This window comes from Dermacentor silvarum, chromosome 9 (assembly GCF_013339745.2).
Source record: "Dermacentor silvarum isolate Dsil-2018 chromosome 9, BIME_Dsil_1.4, whole genome shotgun sequence".
Classification (NCBI taxonomy): Eukaryota; Metazoa; Arthropoda; class Arachnida; order Ixodida; family Ixodidae; genus Dermacentor; species Dermacentor silvarum.
Window position 1 is genome coordinate 166,251,813 of NC_051162.1, and position 18,154 is coordinate 166,269,966.

The 18,154-nt window shown below is 48.5% G+C and overlaps 1 protein-coding gene across 1 annotated transcript in view; it reads left to right on the top strand.

Moving 5' to 3' along the window:
• LOC119465088 (uncharacterized) overlaps nucleotides 1-5,209 on the top strand; it is a 67,057-nt gene extending 61,848 nt beyond the window's left edge. The window contains exons 4-5 of the mRNA XM_037725892.2: nucleotides 247-348; nucleotides 4,986-5,209. Coding sequence (XP_037581820.2) covers nucleotides 247-348; nucleotides 4,986-5,134 — 251 coding nt within the window. The 3' untranslated portion in view covers nucleotides 5,135-5,209. The remainder of the gene's footprint in view (nucleotides 1-246; nucleotides 349-4,985) is intronic.
• Nucleotides 5,210-18,154: the final 12,945 nt, after the last annotated feature.

The following is an 18,154-nucleotide window of genomic DNA, read 5'->3' on the forward strand; positions in this document are numbered from 1 at the left end:
AACATTTCCTTCATTGTCATTACGTTTGCGTGGCATTTCAATTACCATTTTCGCATAGATTAAGAAAAGCTTCGATTAACACCAATTCCGACGTGTCAAGTTTCGCTTGTGGGATCTGCCGCTTTAACTTATATTTACACCTATTTGTGTAAAATCATGTTGCGTCACTTCTATAAAATGACAGCGCTTATGTGTGACAACCTATCGCCTTTTACCACGCTAATAATGGGCTGTCTACTTCTTTAGGTGGTACTGGCATGTATCAAAATATGACGCTTATTTATAATCAAGAAAAAACTTTCAACTGTAGCGTCTTCATCGTCAGTGAACAAGACACACAAAATGCTGGTGAGTACTCACAAATGACAATGTTATATTTTCTCGTGGGTACTGCTCACTAAGGATTCAGCTCTTCAATTACTAAGCACTGTTTTTCGAAAAATATTCTTCAAGTTCTCTAAAGAAGATTGTACCGGGCATCTGCGAGCGTTTATTCCAACTAATACATTGTATGCAATACTGTAAGATCTCTTACGTATAATAACTTAGCGCCAGATATCGCGTCTCTGCTTCTCATTATGGGAAAAACTATATTTTTGTTATTGAGACATACAGACTGATACTATGTTGCCTACAGTGCTTCAGTAGTGCGCTGCGTGAAAAAAAGCGATAATTTTGTGTGGCTGCTTATGAAAGACAGTACTTCTGAGCAACGCTATATATTGACGTTTACGACGTAAGCGACACAGTCGTAACCAGCCTAGCCTGATCCTAGTAGGTGCTTTGGTCTTACTCTGTATGCTTTGCATTGCTGCGTTAAAACACATTGGGCAAAAATATAGGGGTATGCAGTACAATGCGGGCATCAAGGTCTCCCATGTACAAAATAAATGAAACTCTCATCACACCACGATTCAGAATACGAAGGTTGCGTGGCTGGGAGGCCTCATTAGCAGGTGCTCTGCTTAATAATAATGCAACATGTACGGGGGGTACCACCATGTTTTTCCAGCAATCTGATTTGTGAATGGGCATCAAAGCAAGCGTGAGAGAAGTTACTTTGGCGTCATAAGTTTCAGTTGAATCTGGCTGTACGCTAAAGCATCTTGAAACTGATTACACAGTCATTCTCAAGTGTTTGTTGCGCTTTTGTGCTGGTAGCATGAAAAAAAAGTGTCCAATCTTGCCTAACAAGTGAAGCATTGATATCGATAGCATTGTATTAGACAACTACACAACGACTCATAGAGTTATTGACCATTTAAACTGCAGTAAAATTTCAATGACTAATTAAATTTACAAGCGTGGTGTGTTGCGCGCACACGGAAACAAAATCAGACGTTACCCGCTGACCACAAACACTGCCTCTCATCATTGGCATGATGAAGGGCGCGAACAGGGGGAAACAAACGTTTTGTTCTGCCTCTCGCTTCAACACATGTACGAAACTTAACATTAGGCGACCTCGAACACTAACTGCGCGGAAGCACCGGGCGCACGAAGACACCAGCCATCTCAGCTCACCCCAACTTTGCACCCACCCCGGGCATGGGCCGCTTATGAGTTCAGCCGCGAGAAAAGCCGTGCGCAGTAACGTACGGTCTAGAAGAGTAGACGCGCTTGCCTTACCACTCCTCCCCCCACCCCCCCTCCCCCCCTCCCCTCCAAAGCGCGCTTTATCAAGTCACCACAAGCTCAGCTGCCCTCCCCCCCCCCGCCCCTCTATCCTTAGCACGCTTGATTACGTGACCTCCAATCTCACAAGCGGGGGATCAAGCCACCATGCACCATGCAAAGCTCACTCACTTTACCTCGAAACCAAAGCTTACCGGGAGTGGGCCGCGACAGGAATTACCGAATTAGCGACGGAGAAAATTCGCTTGTAGTGTTTCTGATATTCGCTAATACAGTTCTACCATTTCACCCCTTTATTCTTCATGGATAACTTACGTAGCACTAGATAGCTCCGGAAACACGAAATATTTAACGAGAATGTTTGGCTTTTGCAGGAATACGATACTATGAATTCACAACGAAGACTGAAGTGTCGTCAGCAATATTGCTGATGACGCTTTAGGTAGAAAGGTAGAAAAAATTCCTTAAATTTTATTTTCTTAGTTTGCAGTACGACACTCACTGAGGTCACGAAACCACTTCAAATACAGTTCGGACCAACATTTTAAACCGGCAAATTCAAAGAAAACGAAACAATTTCCAACAACTTTCTGAGGGCAAACTTGTTAACAGACGATTGTATGACGTTGCATCTCGTAAGCCAAAGTCAGGGATTTCATTGGATTAATATTGTCGGTCAGTTGTAGAAAGTGCCCCATGGCTTCAACAATAGCAGCTTCTTTATTATTCTTCCATAATATTCGCTGATAAAATGAAGTAAACAAAGCAACAAGAAATGGGAAGTTGTCTGCCTTATTTATTCTATTATGTTTGGTTTATCTTGTTTACTTGTACGCTTATGAAAAACCATAGTAGACCATGTTTTGTGTAGGATTTGAAGAGAACATTGAAGACAACTGGATACATTTTGTAGTATAAATCGTACTGAAGAACTTCTATGGACATTTACAGAGCATCTTGCTGTCTATTTGTTTCTTTGTCTTGTGCTCTCGTCAATTGTGCGCGTAGCATTGTACGAGGAAGTGAAACCGTCCAAACTTGCTCAACATTACGCTGTCCTGAAGACGAGCGGTGTAACAGTTGACCTGTCAACCGAAGGAACGAAATCTCTTTACTTAAACACGTGGAATGATGGTCGCCTAATCACTTGAAAAAGTGATGAAGTTTGTGGGAAGCACCGTACACCTAATATTGCACTGATCGGTGAAGCTAAGCCGGTATTTCCAAGATGCATAAAAAAAATTGTATGATCTGTTCATTACCAGCACAAAATTATAAGGATAAAACTTGCTTTAGATTACAAAGGCTGCGACAATGATGCTGAAAAAAATAACATGCTCAATTTTACCATACAGGAAGACAGATATTTTTTCTTCGGATGACAGGCTGACGTAACTAATTTCCCAGATGAGAATAAAGGACTGAAATGGCGCTAGCCCAGCTATGTGTTGCGTAGGGCTGATAATCGGTTAGGAAATAGTCGGTGACTAATGAGGAGAACCAATTCGAAGAAGACAAATGGTTTCGCGTCGTGACGTATCTATCATTTTGGCAAGCACGTAATGGAGTAGCTTAGCGCAAGACAGGGTTATATTAAAATCGCACTCAGACGTGTTTGTCCAACATTGCATTCAAAATGCAGCGCTCATGATTAGATGAGTGCTAGAGCGGCTCGTAAGTACACAATAGGCAGTTGCCTAGATATTTGGACGGGGTGTTCTTGTGTTTGAACAAGGGCACATGAGTGTTCTTAATTGGATTCGCGCTCCTCGGGCACCATATCATTATTTCAAATATATTGCTTATTTGTGCAGACTAGCCTTTTGAAACACCTAGAAATATTGCGTTAAAATTTAAAATTGAATGCTAGGTTTTAACGTGCGACGACGATGATATCATTAAAGGCATGCTGTAGTGGAGGAGTACAGATTACTTTTGATATATACTTCGTTTACTATAAATTACAGCTCGACTTCTCTAATGTTGTCATAACTTTATGTATCTTGACTTCCGATACTGCTACGTAATACCTAAGCTGAAATAAGGTGAATTTAGCACCTAAGCGAGAACTTTACCTCAGGCGATGCCATGCGAGTGTATCGGGAAGTAGTTACTGTTTTCCTAGGCGTCGACGCCATCTAATTAAAAAAAAAACGTTCAATACAATCATAAACATACAATCCACTGACTTTGGTCAGTAGATATTTATGTGCGCCATCAAACATAATATTAACGATCGAAAGTAAACGTAAGCATTAGTTATACTAATCAGTAACTCAGCATCGAAGGCGCAATAACACAATTATGTATGTTGCACCTTTTCGGGGATCTAAAGCAAATTGACGTGCTATGTACCACTCCGCAATATGCGTACAGATTTCCAGTGTCTTTTGCAAAACTCTCGAAAATACTGTGAAAAGCTCCAATAAGATATAAGCATACATTTTTGCCCCCCGTATGATGCTCTAACAGATGCCATTTACTAGACTTCATGCATAGTTTTTCTGAAATGTTAGAGAATTTGATAGTTAAATTTTGTTTTCTCATGAATATTTCAATTTTTGTGTGATAAACAAAGCCTAAAATTTTAATGTGGCTTCCAACTATAGAAAACTTTAACTTTGTCCTCTAAGAGGAACACCTTTCATTTATGCCACTACGTTAGTTGTCTGACATATCATTTATCCGTTTCACAATACCTGAATATGAAACTTAGAGTTTTCTGCCAGCTAAAGGCACCTCTTAAAGTATATAGGCCCATTTAAACATTAGATATAGCTTACCTTGCTTCTACCCTCATAAAGTACGTATGATATGTTCATTTATAAAGAGGTTGTGTCTATAAACCCAAAATATTCATCCACAGCTCAGCCTGTTCACTACTGGGAACGTGTACGTCACGCACAAGAAAACTTTATGCTTATCGTAGATACAGGGCAAGCAGTACGGCCACGAGCGTGGTCCTACATCAATACAACTGTGTCTTTCATGCAACGGCCTTTAGATTCCTTGTTCTCCCAGAATTATTACATTTGGTCACTTTCATGGCAAATAAAAATGTACGTTCCTTTCTAAAGTTCCGAATATCGCTGACAACGGGCCACAAAACCACCTGTGTAGCCATCATCAAACCCTGCCTTGCAAAAATAAACAACTTTCATTCGAAAAAGGAATCGAAGAACGTCTAAAATCTTGAAAACTGCCCAACCATGCCTTCTGCTATGGTTGTGCTGGTTGGCATGGTTGGCAACCATGCCAACCAGTGACTGGTAATTTAGATATGTCATAGAAATTACTTTCCGTTACAGAGATTGTAAGCATTTGTGACAAGTCAATCTGTTTAATCATAGGTGCTACGAGGTGCGCCATGTATGTGAAGGGGAAACTTCCTAATCGTGTGTATCCTCCACTGCAATGCCAGATTGCATTCAACACTTGCGGTGCCTCGAAGAAAGTATATAAGCCATACACGTGGACTTGTGAAGTGCATATGGAGTAAAGTAACAAGAAGAGTCACTCAAATAAAGTTTATTCCTATACTATCCCTACCCTGTTCGAAATATGGTATAAGTAAAGGTGCTAACTGTAATGCCCTATCTGGTGAACAAACATAGTAGACGAATATGCTAAAGAGAACATTTCCACTCAAAAGACAGAGAAAATATCTGTACGCGCTGCTAGTTCGGCGTGAACAGAAAGCTAAAAATATGAAGCAGATCGCACCCAATTTGGGAATTTGTGCTACCCGAAGTATTTTGCTAATAGCTGGCTACCCAGGATTCTTTGGAATCACACACTATGTTATTGAAAAGATCAACATCTTTGTGTGAGAGAACAACGAGCTGGCGTGAGCCTGTGTGTGGCGACAACAGCTCGATGACAGTGACGACCATCGCGGCGGCGATCATGTGATTTGTTCTTCGGCCATTCGGCGTGAGCATACGACATGCTGATTGTTGGGTTGTGCATGCGTATTTAACGGGTGTAAGCGAGAGATGCACTGATTGATACGTGCTCTGCGATTATGTGTTATATAATCGTACCTACCTATGTCAATGGCATGTGGTCTATGTTAAAAGGCGGATTGCATTTGCACTCCCGCGATGAAACTTTAAAATCTGTGAGACCTGGGACTGTCATGAAGGCAGTACAACGTCGCAGTCTCAATCCAGCGTTTGCTGCTATAAGGAAACTAATAGAGATGGGCAAAACGGCTCACTTCAGTGAGCGGCTCGGAACGGCTCAGCTGACTGAAATGAACCGGTTCATTTGAACGGCTCACCGGTTCACTTAAACGTGTAACCTGTGTTATACATTTTCTATAGTTTTGTGGCTTTGAAAAAAAACGATATATGCATAATTTACTAACCGTGTTATTGGTATTTTCGCTATGTTTAGAGAATATTTTTACATATATTAAAAGCGTGAATTTTTAGTTGTAATGAAGCTTTCTTTTGTGATATTGGGGATAAAATGCTTATGATACTGTGACAGGCAGAATGCGACGTACTTTTTTCAGAAAAAAATATGTAACTTCATTGTCATTACAGAAGCTTGTCCGTTTTTGTGGTACTTTAAAATCAACTTTTGTCAAACTAAGAACACAAAATGATTGTACAATATGTTTCAACTTTATTCATTTATTCACATACGTACGTTCACTATAATATGAGTAAGCTGTAATGACATGCAAAATGAATGTAGAAATCATTTCTTGAAGTACAATACAAAAATAATATGGAAGATCCACAAAACTGCCGCACGTACCTTTCGTTTTTTTTTCTCTTGAGTGCACGCGCGATACTGGCGATCATGCCATCATACACCAGGACAAAAAAATAAATAAATAAATGATGTTCTATTACAACACAACAGATCATTGGCCTCGTTTTATTGACTGCACTGAAGCAAATGCACTGAAGTGGATGTCATGGGCGATATTTTCATAACTACACTAATTAGCACAAATGAAGACCAGGACGTAAACTCTACGTTCACCTCTTGTTGTTAAAGGACCCCTAAACCACCCAGAGGTCAAAATTTAGTTGTGGTGTTGCAGTTGTGCACGAGTCTACAACGAACACGTAGCCGCGAGAATTTTTCGAAATGGTGCCGTAATAGCGGAGTTACACGCGTTTGATGACCGAAAAATGGCCCTCGCTCGTTTCGCTCTTTCCTTCGCTACTCTCCTCATCGGCTGGTCTCCCCTCCTCGCCGAGTGCTTCTCGAAAGGTCACGTCACATACGTCATCACCAACGCGCTTCTCAAAACACTGCATACTTCCGGTCACGTCCACGCTAGTGGCACATAAACCGACGGCGAACCGTCCGCTAGTGCCGTAGAACGTCTGCCGCGCGAGAGGTGTCCAATGTAGACGGCAGTTCGGCCGGCGCCCCGCCCTCTGCACCATCAATGGCCCAATCGACGACCGTGAACCTGCGCGCCTCCGCCACCGGCAACGAAAACATCAGCTGCAGCCGGGAGACGACGGGCTCGGTTGTGCAAGCATCGCAGCCGACGGCGCCGCTAATATCAGCGTATTTTTCTTCTTTGAGCACAAGTTTTGCGAAGAGCGATAACAACGATAAGAAAATATTGCGGCTTGTGAGCGTCGGTTTTTCATTGCAAAGCGCCGTCCGTTTTAGCTTTGAAGGGAACCAGAAAAGGCCTAGCGACGATATCGGCGCCGTCGAGCGATCAGCGGCGGTGAATCTGCCGCACAAATGAGTCCCGGTCTCATCTTCTCTACGTACGGCAAGGAAATCTCGCCGTTCGCGAGCAAGAACCGCTGTCGAACGGCGGCCCGCGAATGGCAAACGGCGTGCGATGAGTTACCGTGCCGGTAACGTGGACTCTGCGCTTCTCGGCTACCCGCTGTTGCTGCGGTGCCGGCCCGTGTTATGCGAAGCGTACCGCTATAGACCCTGTGTTGCGCGCACGTCTGGAAAGGCCAACACTGTCGCACTCTGTTCGCGCAGCTAATCAGACCGCTAAGCACTACTGTGTTGGAACGCGAGCGATTTGGCACTTGCGTTGCGGGCTGTAATTACCGATTCGCAAGGGCGCACAAACGAGCAACACGACGAGGAAGAGCAGAAAGCGCGCGTACCTGCTAGCAGAGTAACCGGAAGTCGTAGGTTCTTGTTCAACCAATGGACATCGTTTCCGCAGGTGACATCACCAGATTCCCCCTGCTGACATCGTGACGACCGCTGGGGATACCGGAAAGGCGAGGGGAGGAGAACGCCATTTTTTTTCTGGCGCTCCCGCAGCGCGTAGCGCTGCAGCGTTGGGCATCGTTGATCTTGACAGCATTCTGAACTCGATGCGCGTTTACTTGAAATGTTCAAAAACATCTGAGGTGGTTTAGGGGCCCTTTAAAGACACGGAAGACCATCTTCGAAGTGTTATTGGACCAGCGCACGATGTGCGATCGGTGAGAGTCGTGCGACATCGTTCGAACAGCAGTAGGCAACGAACGGTACCATCCTCTGCCAATTAAGACTTCTTTACTTCTCCCCTCGGTGGCATCGGGTGCCACAACATAAGAGGCACAAAAAACCAAGGGGACTGCTGCGCACACCACACACTGCGAGCGAGTACCAGTAGCGCGAGTCGGCCCACATTGGCCACCATTCGTCGGTCAGAAATAAAAAAAAACATCGAAACCCAGCAGAAGACCCAGCTCTGAACGGTTCGGCACGGCTCATTCAAGGAGAGAGAACCGGCTTCCTCACTCCGAAAGAACCGCCGCTCACTTACTGAACCACGGCTCGCTCGGTCTTCAAAAGAGCGGCCCGCTCCTGAGCGCTCAGGAGCGAGCCGGGTCTTTTGAAGAGCGAGGGAGCCGAGGCGAAAAGAGCGGCTGGCTCCTGAGCGCTCAGGAGCGAGCCGGATCTTTTGAAGAGCGAGGGAGCCGTGGCGAAACGAGCGGCTGGCTCCTGAGCGCTCAGGAACGAGCCGGATCTTTTGAAGAGCGAGGGAGCCGTGGCGAAAAGAGCGGCTGGCTCCTGAGCGCTCAGGAGCGAGCCGGATCTTTTGAAGAGCGAGGGAGCCGTGGCGAAACGAGCGGCTGGCTCCTGAGCGCTCAGGAACGAGCCGGATCTTTTGAAGAGCGAGGGAGCCGTGGCGAAACGAGCGGCTGGCTCCTGAGCGCTCAGGAGCGAGCCGGATCTTTTGAAGAGCGAGGGAGCCGTGGCGAAACGAGCGGCTGGCTCCTGAGCTCTCAGGAGCGAGCCGGATCTTTTGAAGAGCGAGGGAGCCGTGGCGAAAAGAGCGGCTGGCTCCTGAGCGCTCAGGAACGAGCCGGATCTTTTGAAGAGCGAGGGAGCCGTGGCGAAAAGAGCGGCTGGCTCCTGAGCGCTCAGGAGCGAGCCGGATCTTTTGAAGAGCGAGGGAGCCGTGGCAAAAAGAGCGGCTGGCTCCTGAGCGCTCAGGAACGAGCCGGATCTTTTGAAGAGCGAGGGAGCCGTGGCGAAAATGGCGGCTGGCTCCTGAGCGCTCAGGAGCGATCCGGATCTTTTGAAGAGCGAGGGAGCCGTGGCGAAACGAGCGGCTGGCTCCTGAGCGCTCAGGAACGAGCCGGATCTTTTGAAGAGAGAGGGAGCCGTGGCGAAAAGAGCGGCTGGCTCCTGAGCGCTCAGGAGCGAGCCGGATCTTTTGAAGAGCGAGGGAGCCGTGGCAAAAAGAGCGGCTGGCTCCTGAGCGCTCAGGAACGAGCCGGATCTTTTGAAGAGCGAGGGAGCCGTGGCGAAAAGAGCGGCCCGCTCCTGAGCGCTCAGGAGCGAGCCGGATCTTTTGAAGAGCGAGGGAGCCGTGGCGAAAAGAGCGGCTGGCTCCTGAGCGCTCAGGAACGAGCCGGATCTTTTGAAGAGCGAGGGAGCCGTGGCGAAAAGAGCGGCTGGCTCCTGAGCGCTCAGGAGCGAGCCGGATCTTTTGAAGAGCGAGGGAGCCGTGACGAAAAGAGCGGGTGGCTCCTGAGCGCTCAGGAACGAGCCGGATCTTTTGAAGAGCGAGGGAGCGAAAAGAGCGGCTGGCTCTTGAGCGCTCAGGAGCGAGCCGGATCTTTTGAAGAACGAGGGAGCCGTGGCGAAAAGAGCGGCTGGCTCCTGAGCGCTCAGGAGCGAGCCGGATCTTTTCAAGAGCGAGGGAGCGAAAAGAGCGGCTGGCTCTTGAGCGCTCAGGAGCGAGCCGAATCTTTTCATGAGCGAGGGAGCCGTGGCGAAAAGAGCGGGTGGCTCCTGAGCGCTCAGGAACGAGCCGGATCTTTTGAAGAGCGAGGGAGCGAAAAGAGCGGCTGGCTCTTGAGCGCTCAGGAGCGAGCCGGATCTTTTGAAGAGCGAGGGAGCCGTGGCGAAACGAGCGGCTGGCTCCTGAGCGCTCAGGAACGAGCCGGATCTTTTGAAGAGCGAGGGAGCCGTGGCGAAAAGAGCGGCTGGCTCCTGAGCGCTCAGGAGCGAGCCGGATCTTTTGAAGAGCGAGGGAGCCGTGGCGAAAAGAGCGGCTGGCTCCTGAGCGCTCAGGAGCGAGCCGGATCTTTTGAAGAGCGAGGGAGCCGTGGCGAAAAGAGCGGCCCGCTCCTGAGCGCTCAGGAGCGAGCCGGATCTTTTGAAGAGCGAGGGAGCCGTGGCGAAACGAGCGGGTGGCTCCTGAGCGCTCAGGAGCGAGCCGGATCTTTTGAAGAGCGAGGGAGCGAAAAGAGCGGCTGGCTCTTGAGCGCTCAGGAGCGAGCCGGATCTTTTGAAGAGCGAGGGAGCCGTGGCGAAAAGAGCGGCTGGCTCCTGAGCGCTCAGGAACGAGCCGGATCTTTTGAAGAGCGAGGGAGCCGTGGCGAAAAGAGCGGCTGGCTCCTGAGCGCTCAGGAACGAGCCGGATCTTTTGAAGAGCGAGGGAGCCGTGGCGAAAAGAGCGGCTGGCTCCTGAGCGCTCAGGAACGAGCCGGATCTTTTGAAGAGCGAGGGAGCGAAAAGAGCGGCTGGCTCTTGAGCGCTCAGGAGCGAGCCGGATCTTTTGAAGAGCGAGGGAGCCGTGGCGAAACGAGCGGCTGGCTCCTGAGCGCTCAGGAACGAGCCGGATCTTTTGAAGAGCGAGGGAGCCGTGGCGAAAAGAGCGGCTGGCTCCTGAGCGCTCAGGAGCGAGCCGGATCTTTTGAAGAGCGAGGGAGCCGTGACGAAAAGAGCGGGTGGCTCCTGAGCGCTCAGGAACGAGCCGGATCTTTTGAAGAGCGAGGGAGCCGTGGCGAAAAGAGCGGCTGGCTCCTGAGCGCTCAGGAGCGAGCCGGATCTTTTGACCCGCTCTTTTGAAGAGCGAGGGAGCGGTGGTTCAGTAAGTGAGCGGCGGTTTTTTCGTTCTTCAGCAGAAGGCGAGGGGGTGAAGGCGACTCTTGCGAGGAAGGGCGGGGGCAGTTGCTTTCTCGTACCGCTAATAGATGGCGCGGAAGTCTCACCCAGTAGGAGACCCGGCTCTGACGGAACCATCGGCACGGCTCTCTTAATGCGACAGAACCGGCTCCCTTTCTCCAAAAGAACCACCGCTCATTTTTATTATTGCGATAGCAATTATATGGACACTCAAAAGCAGATTTCTGCCGTCGGCGTCGCCGTCGCCGTCGGCGTCGCCGTCGCCGTCGCCGTCGCCGTGAGGTTCCGTATGACGTCAATGGAGATGAAATCGTGGCCGCGCGCCGCCGAACGCTGTATGTGCGAGTGAAAGGGAGCGAGGGACGCGCTCTTTCACGGGGAGTGAACGCACGGCGGAGAACAAACGCGCGTTCTGCGCCGTGCTTCCTTAAGGGCTGCAGAAGTAGGCGTCTCTTTCCTCCTTTACAATCACCATATATGTAGAGCAAACGCGCCTTCTTCCGATGCGCGAGAGGCCGTGGGGGAGGGGGGGAAGGGGGAGGGAAGGGAGGCGACGTTTAGCTGCGGCACCAAGTGCCTATTTATATCAGAGGCTCCGGCAACAGTCACCAACGCCGCACGCATTTTGAGCGAACGCGGGCAAAATGCCGACGGCGTCGACAACAGTTCGGCGCGTTGCCGGTGCTGCTGCATGTCCAAGTTTATACAGCTGATAAAGCTAATATCATTACTCCGTATATCTCTCTACAAATTTGCTATCGCAATTGATGCTTCACCTTTCAGGTGAAACTGCGACAACTTTTTGAACGACCGCTCACTCGCTCTTTAAAAAGAGCCGCTCACAAGATCCGGCTCGCTCCTGAGCTACCCATCTCTAGAAACTACCGGAGAATGTGGGTCAGTCCTAAAGACGGTGTGGCGTAAAACAGCGTCTTTTTAAACGGCTAGCTTTCACGAGGAACGAATACGAGAAAATGACGCGTGAAACAAGCGCCAAACGTGTTAAAGACTTAGTCGGCTTTGGCACGAGAAGCGTATGCTTGTGATTATGGCATAGTGTTTAGATGATTGGGATGCTGAGCTCGGAGGCAGTTGTTTTTTACGCAGGTCTGAAGGTCCGAGTTTTTATTACTGAGGTTTTATTACTGCTGTTCTCTTCGAGAAAAATAATGACCGTAGATCGGCTACACCGGAAAGGTGGTGGTCCCGGGTTCGAGTCGTAGATCAAGATGAATTTTTCATTAACTGCGAGGCTTTTGTTTCGAGGATCACTTACGGGTTTTCTTTTAGCAATTGCTACGATTAGGTTGATGTCTTCTTTTCCATTTAAAAATAATGAGCAACCTACAGAAAAAAAAGTTGTTGCAGTTTCACCTGAAAGGCGAAGCATCAATTGCGATAGCAAATTTGTAGAGAGCTATACGGAGTAATGATAGTAGCTTTATCAGCTGTATAAACTTGGACATGCAGCAGTACCGGCAACACGCAGAACTGCTGTCGACGCCGTCGGCGTTTTGCCCGCGTTCGCACAAGATGCGTGCAGCGTTGGTGACTGTTGCCGGAGCCTCTGATATAAATAGGCACTTGGTGCCACAGCTAAACGTCGCCTCGCTTCCCTCCCCCTCTCCCCCAAGGCCTTTCGCTCGTCGGAAGAAGGCGCGTTTGCTCTACATATATGGTGATTGTAAAGGAGGAAAGAGACGCCTACTTCTGCCGCCCTTAAGGGCGCACGGCGCAGAACGCGCGTTTGTTCTCCGCCGCGCGTTCACTCCCCGTGAAAGCGCGCGTCCCTCGCGCTCTTTCACTCGCACATACAGCGTTCGGCGCGCGGCGACGATTTCATCTCCATTGACATCATACGGAATCTCACGGCGACGGCCACGGCGATGGCGGAAATCTGCTTTGGAGTGTCCATATAATTGCTATCGCAATAAAACCACGGATAAGCGAAGCAACAGTTACGTTGCGCATATTTTCAATATAAGATAGAAAACAGAAGTTTTCGGAACGCAAAGGTAGCGAGAAAGCTTTGCCACAGCGTTTCTTTCGTATGCCGAACAAGATCGTGCGTGAAAGTGCAAAGCTTGCTATTATATTTTGCTCGCTCGGCACACTAATTAGGGCGTGCAGGGTTTCTGCCTTCGCTAAATGAAAAAAAAAAAAAAATTGCGCTTGCACTGAAGGCGCAGTGCTAAATATAAAGCGGAGCTGATGGGCACCTAGCTAGTCCTGGCTTTTCGGCTAGGATAAGCACTGCCATGTCATCCCCAGCATTTCACGGAATTTATTGATTATTTGTCGATTATTTATTAGCTATTGATTGGCTATTGACTGGCTATCGCAAGGTAATGGCCAGGTATTTGGGATAGGTTAAGCACTACCAAGTTATCCCCAGCATTCTCTGGGATTTATTGATTGTTGATCGATTATTGATTAGCTATTGATTGGTATCGATGATTGACTAAGGTTAAGTAATCTCAACCATGCTTGGCTAGACTCAGCCAGTCTCAGCTTCGAAAATTCACAGGGGTACGTCCCATTGCGCTTGGAACCTTTCTGCACTACCGCCAAGATCGGCCCACATTTTCTGTTGGCACGTCACGGACTAACCCTCGGCTTCAACAGATCCGCTGTTAAAAGCGCTCGCTCGCCGCACACGCATGCACTGCGGAAACCGCTGAACGAGTTAATCACTGTGTTGCTGCGGGCCTCGTTCATCGTGCTGAACTGTACCGTTAGCACATTTTCGGCGATCTTCACGTCGGCGGCGTGACGTATATCCGACTTCGCGGGCCCCTGCGTCCTACGCTGGCAACGCCGGACTATAGCGGCGCCTTTAGTAGTGGACCAAGACAGCAGAAACATACCGGCACTTCTCCGGAAATCGAGCAGTGCACGGGTACTTACCCTCTGCGACCAATTAGTACAGGAATACATCAGTAATTTTCATCAGAATGTCGTACTGTTCCGAAGTAGCCGCACACACAGCACGGCTACTTGAGCCTCATTATTAACTGTACCTCTCGTGTACAAAAGAAAATGATGGGCTGTGCGTGAACTTTTCGCTCGCTTTCAACAAAACAGCGCAAACCGACATCACACTGCAAGAAGATTATCAAAGACAGCCGTAGCGGGGATGCGGGGATCTCGGTGCGTCGAGCGTTGTGCACAATATAGCCAGACATTGCAGTACCCTCTTATGTTTACTTTAGCCACGAATGTCAAATGACGCTTGGGCAGCGCAGTTCTAATCTGCTGCGGGCAAAGTTGCCGCGGCCTTCACTTAGCAAAGGCATACTTGGATTCGCAAATATTTGGGAATTAGGTGCGCATGCACTTGTACGTCCTTTTCTTGAGCGCTTTATATTATCGAATCGTCCCTGCGCCAAAACACCTGGAAAGGGTGAAATGCCGCGGATTACTACATAATCGAATATTTCGCAGCTATTAATAACGCGAAAAAATTTTGTGAACAATTGAGAATTCGCTAATTCTGCACCCTACTGCCCAATTATTTACAAAACTTTAATTGATCACAAGACATATATAAGCACAAATTGTTGAGTGAATATCAGCTGAATTACGACCATAATTATCAATTCATGTGGTTAGTAAATCTCATTCGGAAAGGACTGCCATATAATACAAGAGCAACAGTAACATGGAATGTTCCCCGTTGTCGCAGTGGTTGTTGTGAGAAAATGCTTCACAAAAAACTTGCGCGTTTATATATGACTCTAATAAAGAAAAAAAATTACATCCGCGAAGTAAAGTTATCTTGCTTGTGCGCCTTGTTTCTAGTCGGTCTAAGATTGACGCCGAGAGCGTTATTTCTTGGTTCTTCATTATATGGCCATGAGGCGGAATTAGTGAAGCGTAGGTGTATTTACAAGTATATACAAGTTGCAGCAACACTGCGTACACAAGATGGCTGCCCGTAACAATATACTTGAATGCCACTACTACAATATGTAAGTTGTAAAAAGTACTTGTGCTAATCTAAGATGCTGAGGTTATGTGATACATGCAAATTCATGACGCTCTGTACAGGGCAGTAAGTGTGATGCGTTTTCTTTGATGGTTTCATCAAAGTGTACTACAATGTGGCACTTAATCTGATCGCTTTGCCAAAGTGTGCGAAGAAATAAACGTTATGTTTGTGTTTCTCCTGCTTCCTTAGCCTGTATTGCGTCGAAGTACTCACTTAAGCAATCCTTGGATGGCTTTTCCACTCGTCTCCCATCACGTCAGTTGTGATAAACCAATAATCCATCAATAAATCAATCGAATAATGTGGTGCAATTCTGCAGGACCTTAGTCAACATCAGCCGTACAGAAAGGGGCGATTACCTTGACTTAGTGTAGAATAGGTGTTAGTTGGTTTCATGTGCTACTATCAGCGCGCGGGCGTGATCTCATACGACTGCCCGTACGGGAATGTTACAGATGCAGTGGCGGAGAAATGAAATTAGAGACACAGCGCTCATTCTGTGGCAAACCTTCGGCAACAAATATACAACGCGCGCTCGATCATGATGGGTTCCAGATGCTTGCACATCAGTCATACCTTCACGCGCTTGATGTTTCCCCATATTCCCACTTAAATGTAGTGGAAATGTCGTTTTATTGCGATAGCAATTATATGGACACTCAAAAGCAGATTTCTGCCGTCGCCGTCGCCGTCGCCGTCGCCGTGAGGTTCCGTATGACGTCATTTGGAGAAGAAATCGTCGCCGCGCGCCGAACGCTGTATGTGCGAGTGAAAGGGCGCGAGGGGCGCGTCTTTCATGGGGAGTGAACGCACCGCGGAGAACAAACGTGCGTTCTGCGCCGTGCTCCCTTAAGGGCTGCAGAAGTAGGCGTCTCTTTCCTCCTTTACAATCACCATATATGTAGAGCAAACGCGCCTTCTTCCGACGCGCTAGAGGCCATGGGGGAGGGGGGGGGAAGGGAGGCGACGTTTAGCTGCGGCACCAAGTGCCTATTTAAATCAGAGGCTCCGGCAACAGTCACTAACGCCGCACGCATTTTGAGCGAACGCGGGCAAAACGCCGACGGCGTCGACAACAGTTCTGCGTGTTGCCGATGCTGCTGCATGTCCAAGTTTATACAGCTGATAAAGCTAATATCATTACTCTTTATAGCTCTCTACAAATTTGGTATCGCAATTGATGCTTCGCCTTTCAGGTGAAACCGCGACAACTTTTTTTATCCGTCGGTTTCCGTAGATCGCTGTTTTGCAGGCTCTTGATATTTAATACGTGAAGGAAATTGTCAACAGGGTGCAGTTAGCGCAGCTCGAACAGCGAGGCACGTACGTGCTCGTAACAAGTTGGAACTTATGTACTGTAGAAAAACGCAACATGGTCCAACTGATGGATCACTTGGCGCATTGCGCAATTTGAAGCCCACGAGCCGTCCGCATTGATACAATTGCAATATAAGTGGTGACACGCTAAAGAAACGTTAAAGAACGCGTATCCGGACGGCTTTTATGAACGCTGTGATAGCGCCTCCAGCCGTAGCTTGGAAGCCCTCTTGAAGCGGGATACATTTACGGTATACAGCCACGGCCGCTGGATAAAAAAATCACAGCATATCCACGAAGTGAATGATGATGAGTGGGCGAAGCACCGGGGGATCATTCGGGTAAACCATAGCTACGGACGAGAGATAAAGAGAGCGCGCGTCGGGAACGAGAGAGAAAATTACACCATCTTCCCGCAGGGGAACCCTGAGTAGTATACGAAGCAGCCATGGGGTCGACTCAAGGTAGTTTTATCAGCTGTATAAACTTGGACATGCAGCAGCACCAGCAACGCGCAGAACTGTTGTCGACGCCATCGGCGTTTTGCGCGCGTTCGCACCGAATGCGCGCAAAGTGGAACCGGAAGTGGAACCGGAAGTGGAAGCGGAACCGAAACGCCATCTAGTGAACACTTCATAAAACTGCAGGTGGCTACGGACACACAACGCTATCTATTGCGCAATTCATAAACTAGATGTGGCTACATACTACTACTATTACTACTACTACTACAGAGGAGGGAACGACCCACACCCTAAGGAGCTTCGCCCTTAAAAAAAAGGTGCGGCTTGCCGCGTCGGGCGCGCTGCTGTGGGAGTGAACGTGACGGCCGTAGTTGCATTGTCGGCCGCTTGGCTGGTCCGAACGGCGCTAGCTGAGGGGGATGAAACGCATCGGCTTGCACGCGCGACGGCGTTCCAAGCGCGTTCCTGACGCATTTGCTATGTCGATGCCAGACAACAGCCCCCGGCCTGTGGCGCCGCGGCGAATCACACCGTTGAAGATGCACGCGGCAGGCCGCACCTTTTTTTTTTTTTATCCAGCGGCCGTGATACAGCAAACGGGATACATTTACGGTAGCCTTAGAACTTGCTATAAATGCTTCGCATTTCTTTGCCTAGTCCGAGTCGAAGTCAAATGCGAGAAGCCCTCTGGAAGCGGCCGCTCACTGTTGCCAGCAAACGGGATACATTTACGGTAGCCTTAGAACTTGCTATAAATGCGAAGCATTTGTTTGCCTAGTCCGAGCCGAAGTCAAACGCTAGATAACTCAATATTGCACAGTTTGTCATCGGTGTGCACGCTGATGATGATTATAATTGTGATTCCCGAATAGGTTGCTGGAGGGTGTTGCAGCTAGTGATCTGTGCTCCGAGGATCCTAATTTGTACCTTGCTAGAGTGCCAGTAAAGCTGAAGATCACTGCTTGCCCTTTAGTTTGCATACTCAGATCGCCCGGGTAATCCGCCGCTTTCGACCAGCTTATGATATCGCGCGTCTAAATAGTAAAACGGACCGGAGTGCCTGGCTCAACATTGTTATGATCGGCTTGGAACTGCACCTGTGAAATGTGGGAATCAAGCTCGAGCGCCTTTCCCGTGACGAGATAATCCTCTTTCATCCCCGGGAGAGCGTCTGACCTCTACGGAGCAGACGAAAACAGCGAGCTACCAAGAAGGAAGACCCGAGGGAGAGGAGGTCGCCAACTTGACCGCCCGATAGAGGTCTGGACACTTCCACAAGTTCCCCGAAGAAGTCTCGGCAGGTTATGCATGGAATCTGTATCTCTCCAATGTGGGAAGCAAGCCCCAGCGCTTTCCCGTGACGAGATAATCCCCTTCAGCCCCCGAG